The sequence below is a fragment of the Corvus kubaryi genome, unplaced genomic scaffold, assembly GCF_017639235.1.
Source record: "Corvus kubaryi isolate FWS band 111438036 unplaced genomic scaffold, C.kubaryi_AGA036_p1.0 69, whole genome shotgun sequence".
Taxonomy (NCBI): domain Eukaryota; kingdom Metazoa; phylum Chordata; class Aves; order Passeriformes; family Corvidae; genus Corvus; species Corvus kubaryi.
Genome location: NW_024582057.1, coordinates 6,656,767 through 6,670,095, shown reverse-complemented (window position 1 = coordinate 6,670,095; position 13,329 = coordinate 6,656,767). Strand labels below are relative to the sequence as shown.

Below are 13,329 nucleotides of genomic sequence, written 5' to 3'. Positions count from 1 at the left end.
ATATTGTGTCCAGTTTTGAATGTTTCCTAACCCATGCAAGATACGGACAAAACTGTCTGTAAGCTGCTGCAAGCTGAAGAAAGAGAGAAGGTAACAAACTATGCAACATTTACATTCTGATCCTTTCATTCCTTTTCCCCTTGAAGAAGTAAAAAAAAGTTCATTATCTTAACTTTTTATTTCCTCGTTTACTTGAAATAATAAATTGCAAAGTGTTTCATCAGTGCTTGAAATTAGATTATTGCATAAATATCTGTGTAAGACAGAATTCCACACTTGGACTCTGTCACTGTTGTCCACAGGGACGGCGCGAAGAATGACATGGAATTCAAGTCCAGGATAAGTGGCATTATTTAATTAATTATCAGTTCGTTTATGTAACTTGGTTTGCAATAGAGAAATGACATCATTGGGTGCTTGACCATACACCTCCCAGAGTGATTGGCTGAATGCTACGATGCCTATTTCAAAATATTTTCTTCAGTGTGGAAAAGAAGACTGTTCATAACAAGTTTGCACCTGTGAGATAAAGTCTTGGTTTACAAAACCTTCTACACTGTTTACAGCTAGCCTGCGTGAGAAAGGAGACTCTCACAAGCAGCTGTAAAAAGCAGGAAAATTTTTCTGCTAACCTTTTCAGCATCTACAGGACTCAAATCCAATAAAGGATTCAGGAGTGCTATCTCACCTTTAAAGTTCTTAAAGTAGCTTTTTGGAGAGAACCCTCAGCTGGAATCTGTGGGAGTTTGTCCCTAGAAGGGAAGGGGAACTGCTGCACCTGGCAACTGGGAACTGCTGCACATGGTAGCTAGGATTGTGCATTATAGATACTTTTGGTGCTTACAGTATCAGACTGAATTATGTTGTAGCTGTCTCTAGTTCCCTGACTATATCATATCTCTTTCCATTGGTTTCAAGCTGCAGGATGTGGTTTTGTCATTGGTCTTTCACCCTCTGTTGCTGCAGCTTTTGGTTCTCCCATCCGATCTCACTAATCTGTTGTGTTTTCCTCATCTCAGCTTGCTCATTTTCAAATTTTGCTTGCAGGATTTTAAGCCAAGGAGCCAGCTTGTTATATTTAGATAGTGGCTCTTGACTTTCTGCCAACTTGTCATCCCTTTCTCCCTGGAATTTTGTTTGCAAGGACAGGAGCCATTTCTCGATGTGTTCTCCTTTTCCTCCCTCAGCACTGTAGGATGATGACCAAGGAGTCAGGCAAGAGCTAAGGTTTACTACCTGTGGATACACTATGTGCATTCCATGTTATCTTTGAGGATGGATATCTGTGTAGCTGGCAGTGAGAAAGGCTGAGTTGGATGAAGGAGTAGGCTTGTGGAGATAGGATGGTCCTGTTCTGGCTCTGAGGAGAGAAACAAAGTTGTGTCACTGAAACTTTGAAGGACACAATGGTCAAAAAGTAACTAACTCTTGGTGAATTGAGGGTGGTTTAAAGATTAAAACACACATCCCTGCATGTGCTAACAAGCTTTGTGAAGAACATCCTGCTATGTATATGACTCTTACTCCACTCTCCACCTAAATCACGCTATATATAAAGAGGGGGAAGGACGATAAGATTGTGTATAAGGAGCTGTGAGGGGCTCCCCATTCTGTGAGTGGAGAGAATCCCTTTACAGGGATCCTCTTTATCCCTTCATTTAATCTCCCTGTTTTTATTCTTCCTTGGGAGCAAATGATGTCCCAAAATGCTGGACTAAAGAGTCCTTACCAACTTTCAGCATTTCCTGGGGGGAACAACACTTTCTATCATCAATTAATTAGAAGAAGGCGAGGTCACATGGCTTGACAGCATTCTGTTCAGAGCAGATGGAAAAGCAAATGAGGATGAATTTGAGTAAACTTCACCCGTACTGTTACTGTAGTGGTGGAGTAGTGTCATTCTGCTGTTGCAAAACAAGAGGTGACACCCTCTGTCCAGTTTATGCAAGCTATTTTTTCACCAACTTCAGTGGAAATTTTCCATCTGTGAAGATAAGTCAATGTGGACCAAATTACAAAATGATGAAAATTAAGAAGTTCACCCTTCTACACTGCCTACAGTCCTTGCACCTGCATCAAGTTCCAGTGCAGTGACAAGTCTAAAGAGTGTAATTGTCAGATGTTGGCCTAATTTACAGTAATCTCTGATTTTAAAGCAAGAATTTTAAAAAGGAAACAAAAACCACCAAGAAATCAAAATTCAACTATTGGCTAACCTATTTGATTGTAGAAAATGAAGAAAAATAAATGTTTACATTAAAGAAGTAAGAACTAGAAAAGTCTTTCAGGCTCTGTGAATTGCTCTATTTACTGAATTTTGAGAAGGCTGATAAAAGGGAGATTTTACTCCCTGAAGACAAAAGAAGGCAAAAACCATGTTTGAAATGGTACTGAGTTAGTCTGTTGGAAGAAGGCTATACATTTTTAAATGGAATTTCCTAGATACTTTAATAAATTTAGTAATAAACAGGAGTAGAGTTTGATCCACCACGTTTAAATGTTTTGGTTTGCTTTTTTTTCTTACACCACCTGTAACTGAAAAAAAATAAAATTATAAAAAAGAAAAAGCATCTCAGATTCTGGTGGAAACCCTCTCAGAGTACTTCCTCTTTTGTTGTACTGTATTACACTGTTCTTTATACCTATTTTCACTTCTCTTTTTGGCTGTATCAGGCCTGGTATGTGCACTGTGTTCTCATGGAAAGAATCAGATGATATATTCATGTTATTCTCTCTCCAGTTGTTTGGAGGCTTTATTTGTTGTCCAGTGGCTGCCTACCAAAAGCATGCAATTTGTAACTTCTTTAATTTTTAATTTTAATTTAAATTTGTAATTACTGTAATAAACATAATTTAATTTAAATATCAATTAAAATTTTAAATAATTTGTAATCAGAATGGAAACTGCAATGCAAATGCATTACTCCCTACATTCATTACTCAGTTAATTCAAGGCACAACTCCAGCACCTGCATTTGGTATTCTTAGCTCTTCTCTTTTATGTTACACATCTGTGAGGCCCAGCACTCACATAGAAAATTTTGCAATATAAGTGCAAAAAAGCACTGCTACTAATTTTATCAGAGAAGGGTATTTTCATCATTCAATCCTCCATTCAAAGACCATGGCTCCTTCTGCAAAGGGAGTTTTGCTAGCCAAGTTCAAATTATCTTCTCCAGGAAACTGCTTCTCAGTATCCAAACCTGAGTGTGTCTTGAATAGAGAGACAGAGTGTTGAGGGAGAAAATAAGACATGTCTGTTATGGAGGATCCTTTAATAATACAATCCAGCAGTGACTCCACATTTCTGCAAGTGGCTCTTCATGAGGACCTACAACGGGTTTAACTGATAATTATTCTGGCAATGAAACATCTCCCAGGCTCCTGCAATTCTTTTTTAGTATTGTTTTCTTTTTGCCAGCCCAACCTTCTCCTTTGATGTGGTTGTTCTTCCTTGCCTAGGGATTTCTACTCTGGGAAAAATGTATCCACGCCCAAAGACTCCTTCCAATCGACTATGCAGAAAGGTATGTTGGTTCTACAGCAAGTATTTCTATGGCTTAGGGACTCTCGTTTTCTGAGAGGTATCCTGAAATTCATATGCAATCAAAAGAAGAATTAAGTTTTTTTAGAGTGGTTTCAAAGAATATTCATGGAGATAATACAGCTGAGGAAAATAGGTATTTTGTTTTGAACTTAATGAGTGTATTGCTTGACCTCCTCAGTGCGTATCCTTTTTCATCACTAGTCCTCTATCAAAAGTATGATGGAACTACCTGAATGTTCACAGCAGTACTGAAGTATCCTATTAGCTAATTTCTCTTTCATAAATATGTGTGCCTATTCCATTTAAACCAATGTCTTGTATAAAGTGGAAATATAGCCTAGAATATTGGAATATCAATCACAGTGCATGAGATAGAGAGGATCCTGGTCACTTGCTGTGTTGCTGTAACAACTGCTCAGGATATAGATGCTGCTTTCCATTTTCAGATGGGTTTTTCTGTCAATCATCTAACTCCCTTGACCATATGCTTTGTTCCCCCCTCTCATGTCTCCCCATGCTCTGTACAATCCCTATTGTTCATGTGCTTTACTCATGCCATGCCAGTAAGAGCTGACCTCAAAATCTAACAAAGTCTGTTGATTTTGCACCAGCTAAAGATCTGTTAGACAGCACTGTGAACTACAAAGCACTGCCTGGCACTTTGGCAGGGGAGGGAAGTGTGATAGATAAGTGTCATTACAACATGCTCATCCTAGCACATGGCACTTGAAATCACTCTCATGTTTAGCCTCACCAACAGGAACATACTGCAGCTCAGATTTTCCAAGATGGGCTCAGAAACACAGGTTGCTTCACAGAGCTGGCAGGCACTGTCTTTTCTCACCATTGGGTTCTACATTTCGTCCTGCAAATATAAAAAGGAAGCTGTTAGTGGTCTTCTCAAGTCACTTCCTCCAGGAAGGAGCAATACTGCAGTTTTTCCAGGGATTCTGACTATGGTCTCTGTACCCAGTTTCCCAGCTTCAGTGTGAACCAGAATGTATACCTGTCCTACATAATATGTCGTGTTAAGTACAGAATTAGTGCATCTCCAAGTGTGAGCAAACATTTTGACTCTTAATCTTCAGGAAATATAATAATGCAGCCATAGGTAGAGTAAGGGAGGTAGTAGTTTTCTGAGGACCGTCTCATGTGGCAGGGAACATGGAGCTACAGTGGTCCAAGCTAGATACATAGTCTGATAGATGTCTGTCCTCCCATGGATTAGGGCTGATAACTGCTAAATCTCTGACACCTTTTTTCCCATTCTCCTTCTGAAAGTATCACCATTACCTAGTGGACTGTTTCTCTTAACCCTGTTACAGATGAACTGTTTGTAGAACAGTTTGCGCTTGCTTCCAAAGGAGCTCTTAAAGCCTGGGACAAAAAAGGTGTGCTGCACTCCAAGGTTGTAGAAAAAAATCATGTGGAAGCCTGAAGCACAGAAGGAATCAATATGAATGTGAAAATTGTCTGGCAGTATTATGTTTCAAACAGTCCCCTGTCATTACAATAAATGGGTATGTTTACTTAGGAGCACTGAATAAGTTATTAGAGAGTGAAATAAACCTGTAGAATGGCGCTTTCTCTACCCACATGGATTAACCCACATGGATTAAGAGTCCTCCAACACTTGCTTCTAGGAAAAAGATCAGTAAACAGGTGATCTTAATCCGATTTCTGTTGGTGGCTGTGTATTGGGGAAAATAAGCACAGAGACTCTCAATGAGCTGACTTTATGGAAGTGTTGCAGATGCAAATTATACCTATTGTATTAAATCTTTTTTAAAGGTATCTCAGTACAAGCATCCACGTTTTCTGCACAATCCCAGGTTTTTTATATCTTTTACACATACCACTTGGATAATGGGAAAACATCTACAAAAAAAAGAGACTTCATTTTAAAATTTTACCATTATGTACCAGATAGCAAAAGCCCGGCCCTCGCTTTTATTTTCATACTCCTAAGTTATCATGGTATATAAACAGATTATAATGTTTTTCAATGTAAGGGGTGTTAGGAGCTAAGATGGCTCTAGCCAGGCTTGATATTTTGGAATGCCTTTGGCTTCAATTAGAGCTTTATTTCAATAAAGGTTGGAATTTAATATTTCAGAGTGTACTAAATAAAATTCTTCTCAGTATCTACTACCGAGGACACAGATCATTACTAGTGTGTTAGAGAAAACAACCATGAATTTGTGGCAGGAATGGTCATTCCCAGTCAAGAGAAGAGGGCTTGAAGAGGCAGTATTTTTAAGGCTATATTATTTAATATGATACAAGTATACCACAGTATTGATGTATCGGCAGCTGCTGGGAATTCATAGAATGACAGAATGCTTTGGGTTGCAAGGGACATTAAAGATCATTTAGTTCCATCCCCTCTGCCATGGGCAGGGACACCTTCCACTAGACCAGGTCGCTCAAAGCCCCATCCAACCTGGCCTTGAACACTTCCAGGGATGAGGCATCCACAGCTTCTCTGGAAAACCTGTTCCAGTGCCTCACCACCCTCACAATAAAGAACTTCTTCTTAATATCTAATCTAACCCTACTCTCTTTCACTGTAAAGCCATCCCCCGCTACAAGTCCTTGGAAAAAGTCCCTCCGCGGCTTTCCCGTGTGCCGGCGTCAGGCTGTCCCCGTGCAGGAGCCGGGGAAGCGGGCGGGGACGAGAGCTGGGACCGGAGCTGGGCCGAGTCCGTCCCAGCCGCGCTCGCCCGCGCTGCTTTTGGTCCCTCTGGCGGCGCCGTAGCGGCCGGGCCGGGCCGGCGCCTGCGTCCCGCGAGCATCCCGGCTCCTGATTCCTGCCAGTGATTCCTGCTACTGATTCCTGCCTCCTGCCCGCCGCCGCCATGGATTACCGGGCGCTGGTGATGAGCCAGGTCGTGCCGGGGCAGTTCGACGATGCGGACTGCTCGGACAGGTGAGGGTGCGCCGAGGGGCCCGGAGTGGCGGGGCCGGGCCCCGGGCGCGGCCGGGCGAACACGCGGAGCGGGGCGGGGAGCAGCGCTGGGACTCGCCCGGCAGCGGGGAGGGGAGAGCGGGTGGTGCTGCCCGGTTACAGGAGAAGGTGAGAGAAAAGGCTGCGTGTGTTTCTCGGCTTCCCTTTTCCGTTAGGTGTGCTGCTTTGGGACATAATTGTCCTGGCAGAAAACCGTGACTCGCTACTGACATGAGAGAATTATAGCACCAGCTAGGTTGGAAAGGATCTCTGAGATCATCGAGTCCGAGCTGTGACCCAACACCACGGTGCCAACCAGACCATGGCACTAAGTACCACGTCCAGTCTTTCCTTAGAAACCTCCAGGGACAGTGACTCCACTACCTCCCTGGGCAGCCCATTCCAATGTCTAATCACCTTTTCTGTGAAGAAATTCTTCCAAATTCCAGCCTAAACTTCCCCTGGTGCAACTTTGCAACTTTAGGACATGTCCTCCTGTCCTGTCACTTGTTGGCTGGGAGAGGAGACTGACCCCCACGTGGCTACAGCCTCTTTTCAGGGAGTTGTAGAGAGTGATAAGGTCTCCCCTGAGCCTCCTTTTCTCCAGGCTAAACAACCCCAGCTCCTTCAGCTGCTCCTCATAGGACTTGTGCTCCAGACCCTTCAACAGCTTCATTGCCCTGCTCTGGACCTGCTCCAGCTTCTCAATGTCCTCGCTGAATAGAGGGCCTTAGAATTGGATGCAGTGAATTAAAACGAGTGAAAATGTGAAGTCATTTGTGAGGCTAAATGTATTTTTGGTGACTGTAACAATCATTTTTAGTTATAGAGACATCTGTGTTTCTTTTAAGTGAATCTGCAGAAGACACAGAGACATGTAAAGAGGGTGGGGTCCCTGAGAGCTGCCAGTTATGCACATGTGAAGAAGTTAACGCTGAGGAAGGAGATGGTGACAATGACAACGATGATGAAGAAGAAGATGAAGACTGGGACTGGGATGATGAAGTGGGAAGACTCACGAAGCGCCACAGTGCTGCTGGTGGGTGCAATCCACAGGTATGTTGAAGGCTATTCTGTGAGCCTTGAGGGTGCCCAAGAGCTAATGGGGTTGACCTGAAGGCTTTGTTCATTTTAGTGTCACATTGAGGATAAATGCAAGCAGACTTTTTTCCTTGAGAGAATCCTCTCCCTTTGAGTCTGTTCCTCTGACATGCCATATGTGTATGTATGTTGTAGCCAGAGGTCCATTTGATTTTATTGTCTCAAACCCTGTTGCTGGATTCTCTTTGTCACTGCAGTTTCCTTCTGTTCCTTACCTTTCTCAGCTTTTCTTTCCTTGCTCAACCTGATCTCTTCAGATGTTCCTTTCTTTTTGGTATTTGTCCTCTGTGTTTCTGACCATCTTCCCCAGGCTTTCTATTTAATTTTAAGACTATCTGCTAGTCATATCCAGGGTGAAACTGGTTCTATTTTTGACTTAATAGTGAAGCAGGCAAAGAAAAAAAACAAGCATAGGAAATGGAGGGAGGTGCTAGAAGTGAGTTAATTTAGAGTGTATGGTGTTGGCACAGAAACTCTGGCATTGTGCATAATGAAAAGCACATGTGAAGGTAAGAAGGATGCTAGTTCTCACATCAGCTTGGACACTAGAGATTCAAAACCTCATTTTTCTTATTGATACCAACTTAGCAGAACAGTTGAGATAAATCAGAGTGGTGCTGATCATAGCATAGCATGTCTGGCAGTGCTTATCCTGGGTGGTATATTCTTGCCTTTAGTTAGAGGTTTATGCTGTTCAATGATGGTGAAATCATGTTCAGGTGTTAGTTGTGTTTGGAGAGGACTACATGTAGGAAAAGATAGAATCTTGGAAAGTTTTCTCTGTTCATTACCTCTGCATTTTTTTCTCTTGTTTTGTCTCTGTCTTCTGTTCTCTTCCTTTTACAGACAAAAAAAGTGCTGTATGAGAGACTTGTAGCTTTCTAGACTAAAAGTAACCCTGTTTTGGAGCACTTTTAGAATTTTAACTGATGTGTTACCTGTATTTTTTTTTCTTGATTTAAGTAAAATCTGGTGTTAATCCATACTTGTTTCCTTACCCCATGTGGTTTTCTTCTCATAGCTTTAGGCATAGGCACTTGAGATGACTTTTCTACTTATATGGTCTGAATTTCAAAGGGCTGTGTACAGAAGGTGACTTATGTTAGTAAATCCTTTGTTTCAGGCAAATAGACAGACCCCTAATTGCTCTTCAGCAAAACTGTCAACCCCTGCAGGCAAGGTTTTAAGAAAATTTGAACACAAAATTAATTTAGGTGAGTATAATTGCATTGTCATCTGTTACTGAAACAGTTACTACTCTGTGTCATTCTCAGACTAATTGCATTTATATTAAGCCAGAACTCACTGGAATGGGTGAGCTAACCATTGCCAGAGAGGTTAAAAATGGCTTTTGTGTACTTGAAGTTGCCTTTAGTCTCCACAAACTGGCTGTGATACCCCTCTCTCTCCACCTTCAGAACCACATGGCTGGTTGGTTGGGGTTTTTTCTTTCCCCTTGACTTCTCCATACAACATGAAGTCTTTGTTCCCGAGATTCTCTGTAGAAACAAGATGTTTGGTTGGATGGAGGGTACCAACTCTCTGTTGTGATGTTGGTCATTCCCACAGCTGCTACGATTTTCTAGATGACTGCAGTCTCCTGTAGTATTTGGGGGTACATTATGCAGCAGTTCTCTCCCAGGGGCAGAGTTCCTGTGCAAAGTGAAGAGGCTGCTGTCCCAGCTGGTGTGGTTTGATTTTTACCCTGAGATGGAAATGGCTGCTCAGCAAAGCCTGTCAGGACTAGGAGTAGCTGTGATTGGCACCTTTTGTCAAGGTAGCAATCAGAGGTTGTGTTTTTCTTTATAGCAAAGTGGTGCTAGAATGAAGGTTGCTGGTATTTGTAGCCAAATACAGCAGCTTTTATACATTTAGCCTTTAATCAAACACCATTTAAATGCATTGTTGGAGAGAATCTGGGAGGCTGTTGCTTATTGTGTTAAGAAAAGTGGCATTTGACTGTTATAAGAGAAGAACAGACAAATTAAATGGAGAGATGTTATCCAAAAGGCATTACTGGCATCACATTTTCAAGTCCTTGGAACTGTCTCACTCATCTGTGTTGTTACCTTACAGTCCTACCTTGAAATGTAAACTGAGTGAAGCGCTAGGTTAACCCTGGTGTGTAGGAAACTTCTTTGGGTTTTGGGGTTTTTTTCATTTCTTCTTACGTGTTTTTCAGATAAGCTAAATTTTGATGACTCTGTTATAAACAGAGTCACAGAAAAGTCTAGACAGAAGGAAGCAGACATGTAAGTATTACTTTTGGTTCTATTTTCACTGAAATACTTTGAACCCAGAAGCGTTGTTCTTATTTCTTTGTTTGAATAAGTTTGTTAAGAAAAATGAGGTTTAGAAGCAGTCTACATGCAGTTTGCCCTTTGGTCTTCAAAAGACCATCCAAAGCTGCTTCTTCTGTCACTGGTAGCACATCTGATTGTGTTGGTGTAATATAGTAAGACAGAAGTGATGGTGTCATTCCCCTAGAACAGACCCTTTGATACTCTTTTTTTCTAAACAGAAATCCTTAAGCAGCTGAGCTAAAAAGGTATTGGAGGCCTTTTAAAGGGTCCTCCTGATGATTTGGTGAAGGAAAAGTATTTCTTCTTAAGAATTTTTTTTTTTGGCCTGCAGCTTATAGCCCTAAGTTGTAAAGACAGATACAGTTTCCTCCTGAATGAGCATAATTCAGAAGAGGCAAGAAGATAATCTACAAAAGTGGTGGGCTCTGATGTTTATGGTGGTGGTTTGTTGGTTTTTTTCCTTTCCATCCCTGTGCTGCAGGAGAAACCTTTGCTTCTGTATGAACTGAAAGCCTTACTTCTTGAGGCTGTCATCTGACACAGAATGTCGCAGTTTGTCAAATGCTGTCAAAGTACCGAGCTCATATGTGGGATTGTAACATTTTATTTTCACTTCTGCTAGGTACCGAGTCAAAGACAAGTCAGACAGAGCAACAGTAGAACAGGTAAGTCCTTTGTTCATCAAAGTTTTCTTTTGACCAGAGCAAATATTGTAGAATTTTGGAATCAATGATAAAACAGAGCAGGAACAGAGTTTTGGGATTCTGATTCCCACGTTATCCTGAAGAGACCTGTTGTTTCTTTCTTTCTTTCATATTTGAAGGTTAGCTTTGGTTCCATAAACATTTTAGAGCTCATTTTTGTCTTTAACATTGTGATTTGTTCATGTGTGCAATGCAGAATTCCATCTTAAGCTTTTATTCCAAAGAACAGGAAAAAATGCTGGGTTTTCCATTTTCTTTTTTTTTCTTTTTTAACAAGACTGAGCTATTACTGGTCCAAGCCCACATGGCTGTTCTATTTCAGTTATGGTATCCATATCCCAAGAAAAATCTTATTTTAAAACATTAAATGCAACTATGAGTGGAAAATGTTTTCTTTGTCTCTTCTAGGGTTAGCTCAACAACATATGCTTAGTTTAAAAGAAAGAAAAAAATTAATAGTTTGGAAGAAAGAGTGAAATATCATTCTAGATTCATGGCAAAATTCTGAGTAGTTGCTGTTCAGATTATTATTCGATCCTTGAGAATAGTCTGATGCCAAGGGCTCTTTAATATGATACCAACACTGGACACTATTACTAGGTTTTGTCCTCTGCTGAGTTTTCTGTGTTGAATTTGAGGTGTTGGATCCAAGGACCCGAATCATTCTGTTCAAGATGCTCTCTAGAGGTATCATATCAGAAATCAATGGCTGCATCAGCACGGGGAAAGAAGTAAGTTTTATTGCAAATAATGTAGTAGGATTTTTTTTTCAGCAGGCTGGGTGGAAGTTTATGGTGCTCAGAAGATGTAGTGTAATACTAGGGTTTAGTTCTACGTTTTTGTGTTGCTTGGTTGGTAGGAAGTTATCTTAAGAAAAAATTTATTTACGTTAAGGGAAACCAAGTTTCCCAAGTATGGAAGATCTCTAAGAATGCTTTAATATTATCTTAAATTAGTGGATGTTGTTAATTGCAACTTTCAACCAAAAGTTTTGGCAAAGTTATGTATGGCCACAGTATTAAATAGTGCCTGAAAAAACATACAAACCCAGGGAATTCTGATTAAAGACAGACTTCCCCCCTGTGTAGAGGCAGAAATGTGAGACATTTGGTCCATGCTTTAGGGCCTGAATAGTGCACAGGCTCAAGTTAACCCTTCACACAAGGGCTTGTTTCAGTCTCCCAAGTGTGGATGAGGCAGAATTTTCCTGTGCAATGTTGATTTTATTCTGTGGCCATTGTTGCACCCCTGCCCCATCTTACGTACTTCCTGTAAGCTGTCTTTCATGGAAAAAGGATTGCCTTGTGTGCAGTCTCCTTCAGCTGGGTGCCATGCACAGGCTGGGGTGAGATCAGATCTTTTCCAGGTGTCAGAATGAGAAGAAGAGAGAAGATGATGTCACTTTAAAGGGCTTGTCCTTAATGTTATTTCTTCCCTTTTTAATCTGATAGGCCAATGTATATCATGCCAGTACTGCAAATGGAGAGAACAGAGCAATAAAGATTTACAAAACCTCTATTCTGATGTTTAAAGATCGGGATAAGTATGTGAGTGGTGAATTCAGGTGAGTTTGACTTCTGCCTGATTTTACTGGGGAAGAGGGATTGTTTTGAAAGGTGTTAAAATCACTGGTGCTCATGCTGCACTGATAGGCTAGGAGTCCCTGTTATCTTTTGTTTCTTTACTTAAAGATTTCGTCATGGATACTGCAAAGGCAACCCAAGAAAAATGGTGAAGACGTGGGCCGAAAAAGAAATGAGGAATTTAATAAGGTGATTTTTCCAGTTTTTATTTCATCATACAGAGGTTACCGAAAGTTTCACATTTATGGGAGGTACTCATTGCTAGACTGTGGCTATCACTACCCTTTAGGGTCTCTGGAGTGCTCAGAAAAGTGTCTTAAGCTTCATGATGGGAGAGGGACAAAAGGGGAAGGAAGAATAAAGATCTTCTTTTGTTTTGCTGCTAATGCTCTAAGCTCTTCAGTGTCTGAACTCTGTCTGACATGACTGAACAGCAAGGAAAAGCTGGAAATAGCTGCTGCTGAGCAGCAGCACGCTGTGTGATATAGGTTAATCTAGGATTAAACTGAACTGTGTAAAGGTTCTTTGACACAGGAATGCTTAGAAAAGGGTCAGAATGGTTGTGGCTTTTTGTGTGCATTTCCTGAGTTCTCACTGTGTATTATGTTCAAAGCTACAGAGTTCCTCTATGCACTAGTGCAAAGCAAACAGAGTTTGGTTTTATTTTTTTTGTGGCTTTGTTCCTGTGTTTCAGGTTGAATACGGCCCAGATACCTTGCCCAGAGCCAATTATGCTAAGGAGTCATGTGCTTGTCATGGGCTTTATTGGTAAAGGTGATAGGTAAGTATCCTTAGAAAATAAATTTTTTTGTTTGGTTGGGGTTTTTTTAATTTAGTAATAGCTTTTTCCCAAAGATTTATTAAAACCAAACAAACCAACCCTCTGAATTTACCTACAGTTACTTTAGGCCTGTAAAGTTAACATCTGCCTGTGACCTGTGGAATGGTCCCAGACATTTGTCAGCTACTACCGCAGGCAATCTGTGTGATTTTGAAGCCTCAGTTGTGTGCAAAATTAATTCATAAAGTGGCTTAATCAGAGGTGAATGCTGGAAAGGCTTGCTAATCATACATGAAGATAGGTCATTGGTTTGTAGTTAGCAATATTAATGTAGCATGGTCCAAATTAGCTCCGCTTGGGAAT

The 13,329-nt window shown here is 41.0% G+C and overlaps 1 protein-coding gene and 1 long non-coding RNA gene across 4 annotated transcripts in view; one reads left to right on the top strand and one right to left on the bottom strand.

Moving 5' to 3' along the window:
• Positions 1–309: 309 nt before the first annotated feature.
• Positions 310–4,976, bottom strand: LOC121674600. The gene is made up of 3 exons (XR_006019693.1): positions 4,841–4,976; positions 4,302–4,412; positions 310–1,360 (listed from the first exon to the last, which is right to left on the bottom strand). It is a non-coding gene; the product is annotated as an uncharacterized LOC121674600 (long non-coding RNA).
• Positions 4,977–6,295: 1,319 nt separating this feature from the next.
• Positions 6,296–13,329, top strand: part of RIOK1 (RIO kinase 1) — a 30,131-nt gene continuing 23,097 nt past the window's right edge. For 2 of the 3 annotated variants that reach the window (XM_042049113.1, XM_042049114.1), the window contains exons 1-9: positions 6,296–6,476; positions 7,346–7,550; positions 8,719–8,809; positions 9,778–9,847; positions 10,521–10,563; positions 11,241–11,333; positions 12,054–12,166; positions 12,294–12,374; positions 12,880–12,966. In XM_042049113.1, coding sequence (XP_041905047.1) covers positions 6,406–6,476; positions 7,346–7,550; positions 8,719–8,809; positions 9,778–9,847; positions 10,521–10,563; positions 11,241–11,333; positions 12,054–12,166; positions 12,294–12,374; positions 12,880–12,966 — 854 coding nt within the window. In that variant the 5' untranslated portion in view covers positions 6,296–6,405. The remainder of the gene's footprint in view (positions 6,477–7,345; positions 7,551–8,718; positions 8,810–9,777; positions 9,848–10,520; positions 10,564–11,240; positions 11,334–12,053; positions 12,167–12,293; positions 12,375–12,879; positions 12,967–13,329) is intronic. The other variant, XM_042049115.1, reaches the window with a different exon arrangement.